The 19,864-nt window shown below is 40.5% G+C and overlaps 1 protein-coding gene across 2 annotated transcripts in view; it reads right to left on the reverse strand.

The window, feature by feature from the left end:
- Nucleotides 1-18,837, reverse strand: part of LOC140228617 (glutathione hydrolase 1 proenzyme-like) — a 28,393-nt gene extending 9,556 nt beyond the window's left edge. Inside the window, exons 1-7 of one of the 2 annotated variants that reach the window (XM_072308863.1) lie at nucleotides 18,628-18,837; nucleotides 15,417-15,634; nucleotides 5,616-5,855; nucleotides 4,520-4,743; nucleotides 2,455-2,653; nucleotides 1,730-1,890; nucleotides 782-931 (exon numbers count right to left, since the gene is read on the reverse strand). In XM_072308863.1, the coding sequence (XP_072164964.1) occupies nucleotides 782-931; nucleotides 1,730-1,890; nucleotides 2,455-2,653; nucleotides 4,520-4,743; nucleotides 5,616-5,855; nucleotides 15,417-15,634 (1,192 nt within the window). In that variant the 5' untranslated portion in view covers nucleotides 18,628-18,837. Of the gene's footprint in view, nucleotides 1-781; nucleotides 932-1,729; nucleotides 1,891-2,454; nucleotides 2,654-4,519; nucleotides 4,744-5,615; nucleotides 5,856-15,416; nucleotides 15,635-18,367 lie in introns of both variants that reach the window. The other variant, XM_072308864.1, reaches the window with a different exon arrangement.
- Nucleotides 18,838-19,864: the final 1,027 nt, after the last annotated feature.

A 19,864-nucleotide genomic window follows, 5' to 3' on the forward strand; every position in this document is an offset into this window, starting at 1 on the left:
CGGCACTTTCCCTCGGGGAGGACTGAAACGAAATCATTAATTGGAGGAAACTTCGCCGCGACTCGTGCATCTCGAAAGACCAAGAAAGATACTCTCATCAAGAAGGCGAGTCCAAGGCGACTTCCGAAACGTTTACTAATAAGGTGATAATTTATTCGTCCGAAAGTCGCAGAGAGCGCCCACGATGTCTCCGATACGTTACCAATGAGTCTCCGCAAGGTCACGGAAACGTCACGGAGACTTTGCGAACAAAATTAGCCTCGGCGATTTGGTTGCGACTAAGGAGATGTCGCAGAGACCTCGCGGAGAGGTCTCCGAGACCAATAGAGCCTGGAAGGAGTCTCCGAAAAAAAAAAAAAAAAATCGCCAGGTCACTACCTAGTCTCCAAGTCAGTGAGATACCTGGTTTACTTCCTTATACATGCCTTCTTTATTGTTTCATGACTCCATAACGTGCATTATATAAAATAGTGTATCTTTCTAATAACTTGACCACCATTCCATCATCGCTAGCCCCATGTACTCACATCACTGTATCCCATATGAAAGACAAGTAACTGCAACTGAACATTGGCAAGCCAGACATCTTGTCGGATGGAAAATGAAAACAAAGTAAAAAGATCATCCGCTGGCATGAAAATGAATTCACTGTACAATATCGTCGTAATGCCTGCTACCACGAACTGTGACTTTACACGACGTCATAGGCTAATGGAGCACAACAGTTACCTTTACGTTTATTTCATAGTGGCAAAGGTACAGGGTATTTCATCGTCTTTACCCTGCATGGCATTGGTGATAAACTGGAGCACGGGTCCACCCGATGGCGATCCAGTGGTGAGGAGTGTGCCCCCATCGCCGAATGGTGACGAGAGAGCGTCATCCCATCTCGTCGTGTAATTGGCCAGATCTTCCGCGGTGATGATTCCACCTGTATTAAATTCAGTCACGAAATAAAATAATACTCCAGTAACGGTGTTCAAAAAAAGAAAGCACTGCGAGTACTCAACTTGGAAGGAAAGGGGCAAATGACTTACTAAAACAATTTTTACTTTCAAGTCATGAAAATAAGTAAACAGTTCACAGTAAAAACATTAAACAGTATCTTCTATACTCACTGGATACAAACTTAAGTCTTCTAGACACGAAATTATCCAGCAAAATGTGGCTGACGCAAAATCGAAAACTATTGAGATGGTCGGTCGTTTGAATTACAAAATTGGGGTAAACTGGGGTACATAAAAATGCAGTCACTATCGGGTTGACAGGGAATTAGCGCTACAAATGTTTGGATGATACCATATATATTATGGTCATCCATATTATGAAAAGACATTACATTTACATTTTATGCCTGTTTTGTTCACAAAAGATTGCAGTAATATCTACAAAACTTGCCGGAGTATTGCCCCAACCTATCAATAACTAATGGTTACCTAGTGAATTCTTGCCTAAGAAACTAACTTGCAAGGAGCGGGTGAATAAAATGGCTCGTTGCTAGGCTGCAGGAAAAGAAACATCCATTTATTTTCATACAAAATCGTTACAGAGACGGTCCATTGCATGCAAACTATAGCAAAATCCGTTTCTAGCGTCCATAAGGATCTTAAGTACTTTTTTATTATTTTTTTATTTTTTTTACTGAAAACAAAATAATCAAACCTGAACAACGCGCGGTTTAGAATCGCAAATTCATCCGATGAAGTGTATATCACACGAAAGCTCCTACCTAATTCCTGTATCTCCTGAACCAGTTTCTGGGCAGTGTCTCCCGTGTAGAACTCGTCCGACCCGTTGGCAGCGATGGCTCGAAGTGTCTGGGCCAACAGACGGTTCTGGACCAGATCTCCCGCCCGTTTGGGACTTCCGTCCTCTCGCATATAAATGTCCCTACACGAAGGGATAGGCAATAAACCACACACAAGGGGTTAGTTTCCTTATCAACACATGGTTGGTGTGTTCCTTAACGTAGATTTTGTTTGGACGTGATAGCATGTAAACACCATCATCGAATCTCCCGGTATATATACAAGATGGACGGTAAAACAAACTGGGCATTTGAACATTAAACGATTAAAAAAAAGTGGGAGAAATCTACATCAATTTTCATCAAATAAACTTTGAATTTCTTTTAGAATTATATGCCCTTTCATAATATGTCATAAGAGGTGTTTTATTATCTCAAAAAAGCATCATAAAAAATGCCCGAAACCTGAAGCCCCAGCTCAACAGAAAATGTGCCATCCCTTCAATGCTCATTAGGAACGGAGTAACATAGAGGAAAAAAAGTACAACTCGCAGTAGCAACACTTAAAAAGAGCACCCGAAAGAGACAGTGGATGTTTAGGGAGTAGAGGGTCATTTTTTTTTTCAATTTTGTTTGCCAATTTCAATAACTGTGAAGAAAAACCTAACACAAAAATACCCCGCTGATGAGAGAGCTTGCTTTCTTACCACGCGCCCGTGTACTCTGAAAGGGGCTTTTTCTTTATCATCCGCTGAAGTGTGACGTCGAGATGTTCCGTCGCCGGGTAGCCATTCTCTGCCAGCTCGATCACGGGTTGGAAGAGGTCCGACCACGGTAGGATGCCGTATTTCTGGTGGGCTTCCCATAGTCCTCGGACTTCGCCAGGAACGGCCGTGTTCTGGATGCCTGGAATACACATCACACCAACGGGGAGTAAGATTAATCATGGGGGGGGGGGGGTGCATCTAACAAGTCTGGACCAATGGAGAGGTGACTTAGAGGTATTTAATCCAAACATATGGAATTAGTCAATAAAAAAAAAATATCACAACACATCCGAATATCAAACCGGTGAAAATCGATGATAATACGACGGTATATCAAAAATGCCATATTGCCATAACTTATGTAGCTTTCAAGTGTGTACCGTATGTTTAGTAATGTCACTCATTCTTTCCCCTCCACATGTACAAGAAATCATAATTACAATGATTTAAACACAACTATGTAGAGTCAGATATGCCTTCCTCGAGGTCAAAAGTGTAGTCGAGGAGCTTGTCTGCGGGGCAAAGAGATCGTATCAGGGCATTTACCCCTGAGGGCATTTACCCCCGAGGGCAATTACCCCCGGCTAAATACTGGTTAGTGGTACGGTTAGAGTAACGATTAGGGTTGGGGTGAGGTTCAGGGTTAGGAGTGTGGGTCTAGGGTCAGGTTTAGGTTCAGGATTAGGAGTATAGGAGTAGGAGTAGGAGTAGGATAAGGGCCAGGGGAAGGGTCCAGGTTAATTGCCAAGGGGGTCATTGCCCTAGATCTCGTAGAGATAAACCAATATCTACGTAGATGATCATGTGACAACTTTTTCTCTTTTTGTTTTTGTTTTTGCCAGTACATCTTGCTTCATGTGGTTGGAGTGTTTTAATAGATGTCGTTATATCGTATTAAAAATGGAATTTGAAGAAAATTAAACCGAACCGAATAATATAAAAAACCAAACAAAAGAAAAACAAGTATAATACTATGTGTTTTTGAAAGTAAGAGATTATTAAGCAGAGGGGTGAGGTTATGAGGTATGGGTTCATTTAATTAGTTTGCCCTCTGTAAAAATGAAATTTATAAGATCAAAACTGCTGATCTGCATTTTATCAAACATGTCGGAAAAGAGAATTGAAGAAAATTCATACCTCATATCCTCAACAAGCTCTGCTTAATGTAGTTGTGTTGTCAGGTTGGAATACAATAATAATAGTAATAGTAATAGTAAAAATAATAGCAATAGCAATAGAAATAGAAATAGAAATAGAAATAGAAATAGAAATAGAAATAGAAATAGAAATAGAAATAGAAATAGAAATAGAAATAGAAATAGAAATAGAAATAGAAATAGAAATAGAAATAGAAATAGAAATAGAAATAGAAATAGAAATAGAAATAGAAATAGAAATAGAAATAGAAATAGAAATAGAAATAAAAATAGAAATAGAAATAGAAATAGAAATAGAAGTAGAAATAGAAATATAAATAGAAACAGAAATAGAAATAGTAATGGTAATGGTAATGGTAATGGTAATGGTAATGGTAATAGTAATAGTAATAGAAATAGTAATAGTAATAAGAATAGAACAAATAAGAGAGAGCAGAGACGGATCTAGCTTTTTGTTAAGGGGGTGGGGTAGGGGGACCCAATGAATAAATAAGAGAGAGTAGAGACGGATCTAGCTTTTTGTTAAGGGGGTGGGGTAGGGGGACCCAATGACCATTTGTCATGAAAGAAATGTCTTCACATTTTTGCTGCCACTTCTCTCCAAAATCAGCTGACAAGCAAAAACAAGAATAAAACGAAACAAAAAAAGGTCCAGAAGGGGGGGGGGGGTGTTTAAACCCGTTAACCCCCAATCATCCCCCACTGGAGAAAGAGAGTCCCTGGGGATAGAGAGGTCGGAAAAGATGACATAATATACTATTGACATAATGATGAAGGCCGTCTCGCTCTCATATCAATCTCCCTTTAGGGAAATGCCTTGGTATGAGGTAATTTCGACGTAAACTTACCGAACGGAGAATCCGCGGCAAGAAGATTGGCTACGTACGCCTCATTGGCCGCTAATGGGGCCGTCTCCCGAGCGTCGAGGAACCTGCTCTCCCCGGTCGTCTGTGAGTAGATGAGCATAAAGAAGCCTCCCCCGAGGCCGGAACTCTGGCTATTCACCAACCCGATGCAGAGCTGCGTGGTGATGGCGGCGTCCACCGCTGACCCGTTCTTTAGGAGAATATCGCTGGTTAAATCCAAACCGGAATCATGGATAAAACACACACACGCATAATATGCAGCACAACTTTGGATAGACTGCGCTATAGAATCAGCAAACATCATGTTTTCCTTCCTGGTGCACCTATCACGGTTTTTCGTAATTCGCATCAGATTCTCAACTCATCTGGCCCACCTATGTCCCCGTATTTGTATTTCTGCAATCTAAGGTAAAATATTTAAGCAAAAGCGCTCATCATATTTCCCCTTGAACTTGACAAAGACGACAAGAAAGAATTTGTTCCATTTACATCTTTATAATTACCATTAAAGCACACTGATTGGTTCGTTAACGGAGATACCCTACATAATGAGAAGATTTCTCGATCATTATAAGTGGGATGATGATGATGACGAGGATAGTGATTACTAGTATCCTAATCTTCATCGTTGTAGCATCAGTAAAGTAAGCTCAAGTCCTGTTTTAACAGACCTTACCGCGACTACGTCGCGACAACGTCCGGAGAACAAAATTCCTCGCCTCGGACAATAAAACAGCGGGAGAGAGTTAGGATACCGTTTTAACAGACACACACCGAAAACTTCTCCGGGTAGGTTTCCAAGAATACCGTTTTAACAAGCATGGTTAAAAAAATACCCGGACGCACGCTACGCGGACGTTATCGCAGTATTAAGTAACTCTGGTTTGAAAAGCTCCTTTAAAACGGGGTTTAAGATGTATACTGTAATGAGAATAATAGCATTTTTAGCGGAACCCAAAGTTTGTTTTAATCAATTTCAAACAAGACTCTCAATTTCCGATCCACCTATTATCATGAAACAGGGTGATCATTTTCAAAAGGTGAGAAGGGACAAGTACACTGGATTCCGTCCCCTCACCTTCCCATTTTTGAACAGATATCCACGTCAGATGATACTGCCGCTGACTGAAACACGCTCGACCTGTCCTCTGTTCTCCCATTGGCAGGCGTTGTCCCTGTGCTCCCATTGGTAGGCGTTGCCATGGTGACACTTTCTTTGCCTCCGCGACCACTGACGAGCGCAAGGACGACAGTGAAGATCACAGCGACAGCGAGACCCACGCAGAGAGCTATGGCACAGCGAGTTGAACCACCGAATCTGGCGGAGGGAAGGAAAATCCATAAAATCACATAATATGTGATTTTATGGATTTTAACATATCATGTTAACATCTGCGTATTGGAGTAATAGCGCAATTGAAAATGGCGTAATTTCATATAAAGTATCATGTTTGTTCTTATCATGTACATGTACTATTATTGCTATTACAATGTATCACCAAATGTCCGTCATCAATCACTACCTCCACAGTGGTTAATGATATCATATTTTGTATTGACACATCAAAAAATAAATCATCATTATGATGATTATAATCATCATTTTATCATTACTATTAATATTGTATAATCAGAAGAATAATGACATTAACAAACTACTTAGTACCCGCAGTTATGCATGTGTATGTATGTGTATTTGTATTTGTGTGTCTATGTGCGTGTGCGTGTGTGCTTAGTGTAGTATAGTTAGAAGCGTGCATATTGTACATGGCTATCTCTGAAAGATTTGTTATTTCTTTTTCCAATTAGTGATCCCTTTCCTTTAACGGAACTGGTCATTTTGTGTCTCCTGCCACTTAGTGTTAGATATGGCTAGGAGAGGTACCCTTCCGTTCCTTTCGAGGGCAAGCAGTTGCGCTATCTGTGAGCTAATGACTCGGCATAGGTACCGGTAGCAGGTGTTGCCTTATTCCTATTGAGGTTGGGAGATGAGCCAAGGATATTGCAGAATATAGGGCACGTCAAAACAGAGAAGAAACAACTGCTTTAACAATCGAGTTTCGCTTAAATTGAAGCTTGATTTGGTCATTTGGACCTTGTTTTGTGAAAAGAATACTTGCTATAGGACAAACAACACTCTTCTCATGATAGAGAGTGAGTGGTTCTCACAGTTTGTCTGAATTACCAAGTACTTTTGTTTTTCGTTTGCCGTATCTATTTAGAATTGTGTTCTTTTTCGCATTACTGTGGGCATTTCATTAAGCGTTTTGTCAGATTTTTCTTTTTATTTATCTATTTTTTTTTTTGCAAACTGGTTTAAGCTACTGAAACCTTTGCATCTGATTGACTGAAAGCATATTTGTCAGAAAAAAAAAAAATCCGTCTATACGCTCCATATCATGCCCCTAGGTGTGACGTATATTTGACAGACCTGCCATACAATGTGATCATTAACGGAATGAAAGTATGAACTTTAATGAGACGCATGCTCATGATGCCTGAAAAGTCGTCTGATGCTTTGGCCTTGCTGTGATGTATGTTTGAAAGGCCTATTATTACTCGGTTAATAAACGAATAACAGCCATTACAAACGATTCATTACATGTACTTATCTGCCACTTTTAGTGATCCCTTCGGCAGGGAGACATAATATCATGAGTGTTCGACCTATCACTCAAAAGCAATGGTGCAGTTAGCTTCAAAATCTAAATCTAAATCTAAAAAAAAAAAATCTAAAAAAATAAATTGCTGTAAACATGTAACAAAAATACTCTGATAAGCGGTTTATGAGTTAGCAATTTATTGCTAACGGCTCCATTCCCAACGAAAAAAGGGACAAAAAGGGAGACATCAAGTTCGAATGGATTTCAGTAAAGGTTATGTGTTACCTCTTTTGTGCAAAGAAACGAGAATAATTGAAAGCGGACACGGGACAGGGTCAAAATGTCGCCTCCACAGTTGACCCAGTAATAGTCCAATACGTTTCATCCATTAAAAACTGTCACGTGCTCTTGATATATTTATGGAACACTAACAGTTGTTGTTGTTTTTTTTTTTCAAATATCAATCCGATAACACACAGGCACTGAAAAACAACAAAAAGCACAAAATAATTCATGACGATCATGTATCAATCCGTGCTCTCACAATATCAGAATTAAAGATATGCATATTTTACAGTAGGGATAAACGGGAACTTGAATCATCTGAAAACAATTGATATAAAAATCAGATATAGATTTAGCAGTTAAAAGACTCTTGAAGTTTCTACAAGCGAAACAAATAAAAACGAATAATAAGGCCCAACTAAAAGGGTATTTTTGCTCTTCCCTATCATGAAGTGTTGCACTAAGATTAGATAGAATGATACTTCATGATAACGAGCACAACTCTAGGGCAAAGAAATGTGGTTTTGGGGACTTCATGGATGAAGAAATTAAGATCAGATTCAGAACCACACGAGACGGTACTATATAATAACATCATGGTTAGCTGGAATCACGAACGATAATGGTACATTATTTCCTAGTGGAACAGAGGGCATACACGAGTAAGGATGAGATAGGTTACAGCTTGTTATTCCGCCGTTTCGTTTACTCGAAAACAACAATAGATTCGTTTTTCAGAGGGTTCGTTAATCCGAAAATGAAATAAGGTTCGTTATTCTGAAGGCTCGGTAGCACGCACATTCCTTTAATTTCCAGATAAACAAACCTTATTTCATTTTCAGAATAACTAAATTTGGGATCGAATGACGAACCTTATTTCATATTCGGATTAACGAACCTTCTACACGTATCTTACTAACCTTCGGAATAACGATCCCTTGAAATAAAGCCTCATGTTCAGATTAACGAACCCTATTTCCTTTTCGGATTAACGAAAATGTAAGCAATTAAAGGACATGTGTGTGTTTTGGAATAATGAACCTTAGGGAAAACAATCATCACCCTGGAACCTGAAATACATTGGGTGCGCTATTACGCAGCCTTTCATACAGTTAGGGCCTAAATATTTGCACACATTTCGTGATGGTAAAACGATTCTGAAGTCAAATCAGTTCGTGTGATATTCATGGAGCGACATGTATCAGACTGTTGGGTAAAGAGAGGCCCTTTGCTTTTCACTTTACTCAACATTTTACTCAACATTTTACTTACCGCCTTGCATCTGATTTCAATACGTTCCCGTTTCCTAGCTTGACCAGGGCACAAGCTGATAATGTGATGGCGGCAAAGCCAACAGTCTCGGAGCAAATTGAGGTTTTTAAGAGATAGTTTGTGAAGAAGTGGTTTCATATGGACGATGATAGACTGACTGCACTCACTTTCATCATGCTTGGAGGTGGAGTTTCCTTTCCACCTCCCTGCTATTGCAGACATCGATACAATGGTGCATGCAGATGATTCGTTGTTGTACACAATAGTCATTTCAGTCTATTTCAACAGCGACTCAAAATTTCCACCAACCTCTCTGAACGGAATCCTTGATTTTGTACAACCCAATTTGCCCTAATTTTCGGATTAACAAACCTTCGGAATGTCGAAACTACGTGATCCGTGAAAGCTCACGGAGTAACTCTTGCTATTGTACGAAATCTTTCTTAATAGGTGATCCGTGAAAATTCAAGGAGCACCTCTTAATTGTTAGGTGATCCATGATCCGTAATCTGTACTAATTTTTTCTTTATTTCTTTCTTTCTGTACAAATCTTGAGCAGAGCGTATCTCTAGAAGCTCAGGGTCTTACCTCTTGATATTTTTAGTATGTCTCATGGGCTCAGGATGCTATTTTTTTCTCTGTGATTGCTCAACTGTGAAATCATTAAGACGTCATTTTCTAAAATCACTTTATTGCCTCTAGCTCTATTTCTAAAGGTTATTTTCCAATGAAAATCGGCAGACGTGCATATTTACCTGTATATCTATATTTCTAAAATTTCATAACCAGTTGCCAGTCGTCTGCAAGATACCAAGTTGGAAAAACATTTTTTTTTTTGCATGTAATTATATTGATATATTATGGAGAACATTTTTACTAAATTTCAAGTCTATCCGACTCGATATGACGTCATACAGGCCTGCCAAAGTTGGAATTCACTGCGTGCATCAATGGTGAAATACAGTGCAAATGCTAGGAATTAAGAAATGTTCATTCAAGATACGTTTCCACGTATAGCTCTTTCGTATGGACGATAACCCCCCATTTCTTTACATATTCTGAAAGCGGATGAGTGGTAGATGTCAGCGAATTAGTCTAAATAAGTCTTGCAAAGTTGTTTAAAGTTATAAAATTCCTGCATGAAATGAAAAATATGAAATTTCATAATTTCGTCATCACATTTGAAATTCATATAGTGTATGTCTCTTATCCTTGACAAATCTGTACCCAAAATTTATTTAGTATGTTGTGACTTATTGAATTCTCTATCGAAATTACTCTCACGATTATTCAATTAGATGGCGTAATCATAGTAACGACATCAATTGAAGTTACCATTGTCAAATCTAGCCATTTTACGTTATATCTCAATGGCAGTCCATTTCTTTCTTTTTTGTGTGTGTGAAACGCAAATTGACATGACTTTATTCATTGAGCAGTAGCTCACTAATCCCTGGTCAGATTTTTCCAGGATTTCTATATGTTGTAGCTGGCACTCTGGGCTATCGTCAGTGGTCATTGTTTGTTAATTGGAAGTTGCAATCATTTCTAGGAATGTAGTTAAACATAAAACTCAGGCTTCGGTTTTACAGAGATTTTGTGCAATACTCATCGTGTATGAGCAGAACTATAAAAAGCTTATCTTCGGCAAGATGCAGTTCGAATATCTGTTCTCTAATAAACATATTACAAGAAATTGCATGCCCATTTGCCTCCGTTATCAAATTGAACGGTTCACCGAATTTGTCAGTTACGACAAATTCTAAGTCTAGTTTCATTTAGGGATTAACAAACCTTCGATTAACGTGCCTTAAGAATAACGAACCCTTGGAATAACGCCACAAATGTTAGGATTAACGAACCCTTTTTCATTTTTAGAATAACGAACAGTAGGCAAAGGGCATGTGTGTGTTTCGGAATAACGAACCTTCGGGATAACAATCATCACCCTGAAACCTGATATACATAGGGTCCGCTTTTACGCAGCCTATTACGCAGTTAGGACCTAAATGTTCGCACACATTTCGTGATGGCATAAACGATTCTGAAGTCAAACGAGTTTGTGTGATATTCAAGAAGCGACATGTTTCAGACTCTTGGGTAAAGCCAGGCCCTTTGCTCTTTACTTTGCTCAACACTTTAGTACTTACCGCCTTGCATCTGATTTCAAATTACGTTCCCGATTCCTAGTTTGACCAGGGCATAAGCTGGTCATGTGATAGCGGTAAAGCCAACAGCCAAATGTTCTAGGTGGTCTCGGACCAAATTGATGCTTTTTAAGAGATAGTTTGTGGAGTAGTGGTTCATATACTATGGACGGTATTTAACTGACTGCACTCACTTTTATCATGCTGGGAGTTGGGTAATTTCCTTTCCACCTCCCTGCTTTTGCAGACGTTGATACAATGGCGCATGCGGACGATTCGTCACTCTACACAATAGTCATTTGTATTCCAATAGAGACCCAAAATTTCCATGCCTCTGAAACAGAATCCTTGAATTTTGTACGACTCAATTGACCTAAAAATTGGAGTTGTGTTAGTATACAGTACATGTATGGCGGCGGGAGGTGGGGGCAGTTGCTCCAAAAAATTCAACCCCCGTTTTTTTCTTTGGATTTGGATATTAGTGTTTAGTTAGATTGATTAGGCCCTTACTAACTGAGAAAATCAGGCAACAATGGTAAAATTTATTTGAGTGTGCATGCTTTCCTTTTTTGTATTTGTTAAGTACATTTCTCGTATCTCATTCTCCTAATGTTACACATGAAAAAAAAAAAAATCGTGAAATCTGTCACCACTCCATTCACTGCTGTTTACTTTGTCTTTTCCAACGAGCGCTATATGCAATGTGATACAAGACCTGACAGATACCATGATCTACGCATGCAAACTGCCCCCCCCCCAAAAAAAAATCAATTACTTTCTTAATTGAAACCTTTTTTTAACATTCCATGCACCCAAACTATGCTAACTGAATTTCAATTCTAAAAATGAAAAAGCTCATTTTGAAGGGAAACCCCCTCCCATCCCCCCTCCCGTTCCACATTTATAGTAGGATTTATAGTGGGACACCGTGAGATATCACACGCGGAAATATCACTATTTAGTCAGTCATAGTATTGTCCGGAGCATTTATTACATTCTTCATTTTTTTCATTGAACATTCTTCTCAGAATTTCCCTAAAAGTGTGCACCAAATCGTTGAATTTCAAATCTAAAAATGCAATGATGACCGCCTTACAATAACAAGGCACACACCGAAAAAAAAAAATGACAGATACCTTAATTTACCTATTCACATTGTCCGTGAATGTTCCTTCTTTCTTTGGGAATGATCTTTTTTTCCCCCCAAATATTCACACAAAAGTGTGCACCAGATTGTTGAATTTAAGTTCTAAAGATGCAAGAGCTCCTTTTTGTGGGAGGGGGATGCCCTGTTACGGCACATTTTGGTAAATCGGCACATTTTGGCAAATTACCAAAATGTGCCGATAGTGCACCTATACCTGACGGGATCAACTGTTACCAAAATGTGCAGTTAAAAGTGGATTTTCCTGCACATTTTGGACAATCTGCACATTTTGGTAACTGAACTAAAAACCCATGGATGGGCTTGAGATTTATAATACGGTCAAGGAGTTAAGGTGATATGGTCCTGCTGCTGCAGTAAAGACAGGCAAGACACTTATTTAGCGCACCCGAGCTGAAGGCTCGAGTAATCTATTGCGATTGCTTTTCGTGCGGGTGTGCTGTGTGACCTGCGTGCCAGGTGCGTGGGGCTGACAACTCAGTGAAGGAATTCCTCTGAAGGAATGGCAGAAGTATCACAGAATGTCATTAATTTGGCCGCATACGGGGACTGCGATATACATGCGTGGGAGTTGCCTGCGAGGTGCTGCCGCTAAGGGCCTCCTACTGGCGTTCTGCGTGTACCTCTGCGGGCAATTCCCACGATTCACCCGGAAAAAGTTTTGGTCATTCTTATAACTTGGACTTGCGTGCGCACCTCCGGGCAAATACAGGCGAGATACGCGCTTTGGTACTGTCAGGTGCGGACCAACTGCGGAGAGCTCCGGATAGCAAATTTGCTTCCCCGCAAGTCAAGCTTCCCCAGATACGGTATGACAAGGCCTTCTGAGCATGTTCAAAATATGTTCCGAGTGAGTTGCGGGGGTACACGCAGAACACCAGTAGGAGACCCTTGTCGGCAGCACCTTGCAGACAACTCCAACGCAGGTACTTCGCAGTACCCGTAAGTCGCTCGTAACAGAAAACGGATTGGTTTCAAAGTTTTCACGCAGGTCAAACGGAATACACGCAAGTAGAAGGTAAGTAGCACGCGTCTAGCAAATAAGACACAAGTGAGAAACTCGTAAACATTCTTGTCCGCCCGCAAAAAAAAAACAAAAAAAACATTTTCCTGCGTGCTGAAAAAAAAAAAAAAAATCCCTACTCACAACAAGCCCACGTAGCTTGCCCAGAAAGGTGTGACACGGCCTTAGTTACGGCACATTTTGGTAAATTTACCAAAATGTGCAGGACATTGACGGCACATTTTGATAACTCCCTGCTCCTCCACAATCATCACAAAAACAAATTGTAAGTGCAGTTGGTTTTGTCCCCACCGAAAAAGGCCGTGTCACACATTTCCGGGCAAGCTACGCGGACTTGCTGCGAGTATGCGAGTATAAGGTTTTCCCAGCACGCAGGAAAATTATCTTGCCCGTAGTTGCCCGGAGCTGCGCACGCAAGTCCGATTTATCCACAGCCAAATTTTGAGTAGCACCTCGCAGGCAACTCCCACGCAGGTACTTCGCAGTCCCCGTATGCGGTCAGCGCGGCCAAGATAATGACACTCTGTCTTTTCTGTTGGACTTCTGCCATTCCTTTAGATGAATGAGTTTTCAGCCCCCATGCGCCTGGCACGCAGGTCACACAGAATACCCGAAAGAAGAACATCAGTAGCACGCATCCAGCAAGTAAGACACATATGCACAACTCGCGCAAATCTTTGTCCGCCCTCAGAAATTGTCCGGTATGCTGGAAAATCCTCACACGCAACAAGCCCGCGTAGCTTGCTCGGAAAGGTGTGACTACGGCCTTTTTCGGTGGGGACAAAAACCAACTGCACTTACAATTTGTTTTTGTGATGATTGTGGAGGAGCAGGGAGTTATCAAAATGTGCCGTCAATGTCCTGCACATTTTGGTAAACTTGTTACGGCACATTTTGGTAACTGCACATTTTGGAAATTTACCAAAATGTGCCGTAACATACCCCTCACTCTAGACCTATACGTTTTTAAATGACATGTTTAACCCTAACTAGGCCGGGGGGGGGGGAGGCCTCCGAGGCCCCCCTCGACGTTTCGCGCGATGTATCGCTATCGCGAAAAGCTATCGCCGCGATGTTTCATGACTTTTTTCTTTCGAGTCTCACGCATCTTTTGAGACCAAATTTGTGATGCCCGGGCGCGCGGTTCCGAAGTTGCGCATAAATATGTACGTGCATGTCAGACCAAAAATTGCTCTAAAACGTGAATTCGTGTACAATTTCAATGAAAACAGTGTTTACAGGCAAAGTTCATAACAGCATGACTACTTTGGGGATTTATTGAGTAAAATCGATAAATAACATATTTTTTTTTTTGTTCGGAACAATGTCGCGGACAAATTTCATCGAAAAAACAATGAAAAACATAAAGTCGAAAAAACAAGGAAATACATAAGAAATTAAAAAAACAATAAAATACTTCAGAAATTATTTCTGATTGCAAATTTTTTTCTCTTGCATTTGCTAAGGACACTAAAAAGAATATTTACACAAAAAATGTGCCAGTTTTGAGCTTTATTTAGTGATTTATACCAAATTGTCTGATTTCATGCTTCATTATGCATAAATTAGCATAATTTAGCATAAATGATATATTTTTTTTTAAGATTAACTTCACGGTACTTTAGATTACATCATAGGCAATGTGTGTGCCAATTTTCGTCGCGATCGCGCTGTCGACGGCCGAGATCTGGAGGGGGGAGGCCTGGGAGCCCCCCCCGGCCGTATCATCTACCTAGTTAGGGTTAATATCCTTAGGATCTCGTTCATATTTTTTCAAAAACTTTGAACTGTTCTCCAACCTAAAAGCCGTGTCTTCTTCCTTCAGCCGTTATGAGATAGAGAAAGTCCCGCGTTCTCCCAAAGCCGGCCAGAGGAAGATTCTTAACCCGATTACTCTTCCTTTGCTGACAAATTTTCACACTCTTTAAGTATTTCGTTTTCCCCACACGACAAAAGTAATACGACTTTAACTCTCGAAAATTAGCTTGCTGGAAACGACTTGAAATATCATACCCCATATTTTCATTCTTAATTTTTCCCTAGCGGGATTATTTGATCCAACGTGATGTCATCGCGAGTCAAGCGGTTTTCTCCGAAATACCCTCAGATTGAAGCTGTTCTCCGGGTCTCTTCGGCACAAAGAGCCATCTGCATGATGAATTAAGATTAACTCTTTCCCATGATTGAAAAAACACTCCGAGATTTTTCTAATCAATTACCAAGAAAACGCATTAAAAAAGTTGGATGGGAGCTTCAAGGAGGAACGAGGTGGTACACTGAACAACAAAAGAGGAAAAAAAAAACCGAGACCAAGAAGTCATGCCTTGAGTGCGTTAACCATACTTTTCTACGACAGACGCAAGAGGCGCCGCAATGTTCTTACCCCTTCTTTGGTTTTTCGTAAGCCTCCTCCGGGTCAGCGTTGGTTGCCACAGCGCCCTCCTGCGCGAGCTTGGTCCGGAACTCTTCCATGGTGAGGACATCGGCGTCTCCAGTCACTGCCGCGTCGGCCTTGGCCTCCGAGCCGTATCCAGCCTCCGTTCCTCCCTGAACCAAGAGCTCTTTCTTCTCCAACTCTACATCTTCAGCTGCAGCCTCCATCTTGCGGTAGGTAGATGGATAGATGGATAGATAGATGGATAGATTGATAGATAGGGAAATGAATACACAATTAATAGGCCTATAAAGATTGATGAGATCTACCGTTCTACTTGAACATGATAGAGCCGTATCATCATTACAAGATCGTGAAATTAGATAGCTATCTCACATTTCAGCGTTACAACGATTTCTGCCACATCTTTTCCTAAGGAAGCGATTGTTGCTGATTTTCCCTGTGAGTGATAAGGAAGCACTGGTACAGTATTAGTATTGATATGTCGTCGTGTGTGTGTGTGTGTGTGTGGGGGGGGGGGGTATTTAGGACTATACCATGAAAGTCACATCGGGCTCTTGATGGTGATGGCGTAGCTTGAAGCTCAGGTAGAAAAGGCTGGCTGGACATTCACAAGGCCGACAAGTTCGGAAATGTAACTTGATTACAAACTCATTCTGTAAGACTTTATTCGTGAAAATTTTCTTTATCTGACTGACAACGCGAAGAAACAAGTCAAACACAATGGCTCAGCAGCAATTGAAGCAATACGCCTCCAAACCTACCCTCCATAATGCTACGCAAAAGGGAAGGAATATACCGTTATAACTACGCTTTGTGCTAATTCTGTGTAAGGCTAGTATTCATGACCACGAAGTGTAACTGCAATGTACGATAACAGTGCAATACTTCGCGTAGAGTACACTAATAATGTGCAATGAGCCGTTCCTGTAACCTGTGTATGTCGGGTTCCACGTTCTGTTACTTGGATACAAATTAAGTTTAGTACTAGATTGCACTTCATGACATTGCAGAACATAACGGCTACCACTATGAGAGCGTATACGGTAACGAGATAAAGGTAACCCATAATCAATGCACTGAGGTTGTGTGTCATCCAGGGCCTTCATTTGGAATGATAAAAAGAAGAAGAAAAAACAACCAAAAAATGACGGTGACCCATTCAAATTAATTGTTTGGGACTTCCGGATGCCTTCAGGCGAGGCATGTTTCATTTAACCGTTCATCTTTTATTCCGTTTGGATAACTTGTACAGACTCTGCTCGTTACTACGATGGTGCTGTCTGCGCGGTAGATAAGTGTCATCAATCTCAGTTGGCGGGAAAAGAGGCAGGGCAATTCTTGTGGAGGCGAGGCGCATGCATGAAATATGATGTCTTATGATTTCAATATACAGTGATACATGGGAGAAATGGATTGAGATATTACATTATGAAGAGAAAATGGACTGAGATTTTACATTATGACAATATTGGATTCCGCTTAACGACTATGTAGAGGCAACGCGCTACAGCGAGATCAAAGCCCGAGGAGGTTAAAGGCCGAGTGCATATTGTATGGTCACTGTGAACGCTATCTAGTTTGCAATTAAAATCAAAACGTGAAACCTTTTTGATACACTTGTATCTGAAATTGAATGTTCTTTGGTAAATCTTTCATTGCTGATGTAATTCCTGTCTGCATGAAATCAGTAATTTACAACGGTTTTAAAATCGCTTAAGATACAGAATTGAGATTGTTCAGACTGCGTGGATTACAGTGACTTCTGTTCAATATGCAATGAGAGGTCATGATGGAATACTAAGAACGATACAAATAAATTGATTTTAAAGAAAAAAAACATAGGTTAACTGCTCCTTGAAAACGAATATAGGCTGTCGCCAATTTGCATCGCTTTTAATTCCTGGTTTCTTTCCCACGTAATATCCGGTTATATGATAGTCCGATCACGTCTGCCTCCCGTCTAAAACATTAACGGCAGGAACTAAGTTTTTTTTTTTCCAGCATTAATCTATTTTATTTATTTATTATTACTTTTTTTCCGCAAAGAAATGAATGGGATATGATGGCACCATATGGATATATAACAGTATTTAGAAGTGGTAGCTGGAATCTTGTCTAATCAAAGCCTGTGACAGTTAATACATTCATGGTATCTAGGCAGTGTTCTACGTTTTCACTTCAAGGAAAAATGAACGAATGTTCCCTATAAAGAAACTGAATTAAAATCTTTGGAGGAAAAAAAAAATCACGCGTTTGCCAATAAGAGAAGAACGATACAAATACAGGAATATGGACTGGAACCTTATTTTCTTTTTCTCTTTATCATAAATTTGAGCATACTATTGTTTACTCTTATAACTAGACAGAACAATCAGTAGGTACGGAGTCTTTTATCTATTGATTTCCTTTTCACACTATCGGCTTTCCTCCGTAGACACTGTTGAAGGGATTCCGTGAAGCCAGACGCAGTCTCCGCGGAACATGAACTTTCCTCGACGACCAGATACAGACCGATCTTTCGGTCAATCATACTTCGTAAGCACTATAGTCTGTGCCCTTTGAAGGATGACAAAACATGATAATACGCTAGAATCGTTAATCAATGTACCAGTGCGAGCCGTCATAGCAGTCGCTCGATCGCTCTGAAAATAATTTCCGAATTATTTTCAATTAACATAAACACACTCGATTCGCAGTACTATGTTTAATGATGGACTACAGGCTATCATAAAAATCGGTAATACAATTGAATGTTTGGATAACATTTACTTGTCACAGCAAAAGAGATGAAGTCTTTCCTATACCATGCAAACGTTTCAAACTATAAGCAAAACAGATCTTTAAAGTCGAAATGAAAATAAACGACGATGATGAATCTCATTAGAAACTACATCAAGTCTTCAGTATATTGTCGGTCTATAATCAGATAATATTACCTTCCACAATTCAGTTCTCGCTAAAAAATGTCTGTCCCCTCCACTTGAGTAGCACAATAAGTTTCAAGTAACCCAATGTGTCGAACCATAATATTCATGACAATAGCTCATTCACGCGTTAGGACGTACCGATCCTGAAGTCAATGGGACCGAGCCCAAATAAGATTTCCAGAGAAAAACGTATGGACATGCACACACTCTGGTGCATGGCGAACAGATTAAGCTTAAATGTTTGTATACGGTGTTCGTTATTTACTCACCGCTTTTCAATGCACAGCAAACTTCCAATATACAATGTTCTTACAGGAGTCGTTTCCTACAACCTGGACCTTCAAATGTAGGTTCAAAGATCACAGCTCGTCCGCTTGGGATCTACGTCGAATTCAAAATCAAGGGAAGTTCTTTCGGGAGTTTCCTTGCAGTTGTTTCGAGCGTTACTGGTAATCCGGGCCTTGTGAGTGGCTATTGAGTGCTGGTAGGTTATCTCTGTTTCCAGAGGGAAGCGTCGGCCGTTGCAGACAGCGATAGATCATAAGTGCTTCTTTGTGGTGCGCGCGTTCAGCTCGATCGTCTGCGAGTGTGAGTTCAACTTATTTTGTGTCGACAGACTGACTGACTGGGAAGTCATTATTTTCAATCTTTGGCTTTGTTTCGTCTGCTCCTCAATGACCCCCAACCTGCAGTGATACGGGCTTTCGTCTCGGTCCAAAATAATGTCCTCATCACATTAAAGAAGCAATCGCCTCGTCGGCAATGACATTATTTACCCTCTTTCGTGGCCACTCATGCATGCAAATTGTCTACAATGAGGGTGGTCTGATGAAAGAAAACATAATCACATACACACAAATAACCGGAAATGAAACTTCTGGTCGGGAAAGGGGATTATGACGGGCTCTGGGCTCTGGCGCGACTATAAATATATGCACCTACACAACCGAGGGCATGTCTCTGGGAGCATGTTCGCCTAAGCTGCTTGCCGTAATTCTTGCATAATTGGGTTTAGGCAATGTCATTGAACGACGGAGGAGGAGATTTAGATTGAAGAACTCAAGCGAAAAAGGTCGTCACCTCTGGCCGCTTTTCTAATTTGCTGGTGAAGAATAAGAGTATTGCTATCGCATGATCGTGAGTTCCACCCCCCCCCCCATCCCCCAATAAAAATGGGAGGATTAAAATCTTATTGAATCATAATATTCGCTTAGAATTGATGTTCACAAACATTGATCAAGTGTACTGAGTAGTTTCATATTTGGCGTCCCACGAAAGGATTATGACCTAGGCTACAGTCATGATTAATTAGGGGCCTATCTGAGACCGATTGACAAGTTTACCATTTCCCCCTCTATGGATATCATATCGGCCTATGTCCTTGCACACAATGCCTTCGCGTCCTCAAAGAATCCTCCCGTCGATTATAGCTTTCTCTCATTCCACTATATTTACGCCCTGGAAGATTGTACCACGTATATTATATGTCTTGGCACTGTTGTTTTC

Source organism: Diadema setosum, chromosome 5 (assembly GCF_964275005.1).
Source record: "Diadema setosum chromosome 5, eeDiaSeto1, whole genome shotgun sequence".
NCBI lineage: Eukaryota > Metazoa > Echinodermata > Echinoidea > Diadematoida > Diadematidae > Diadema > Diadema setosum.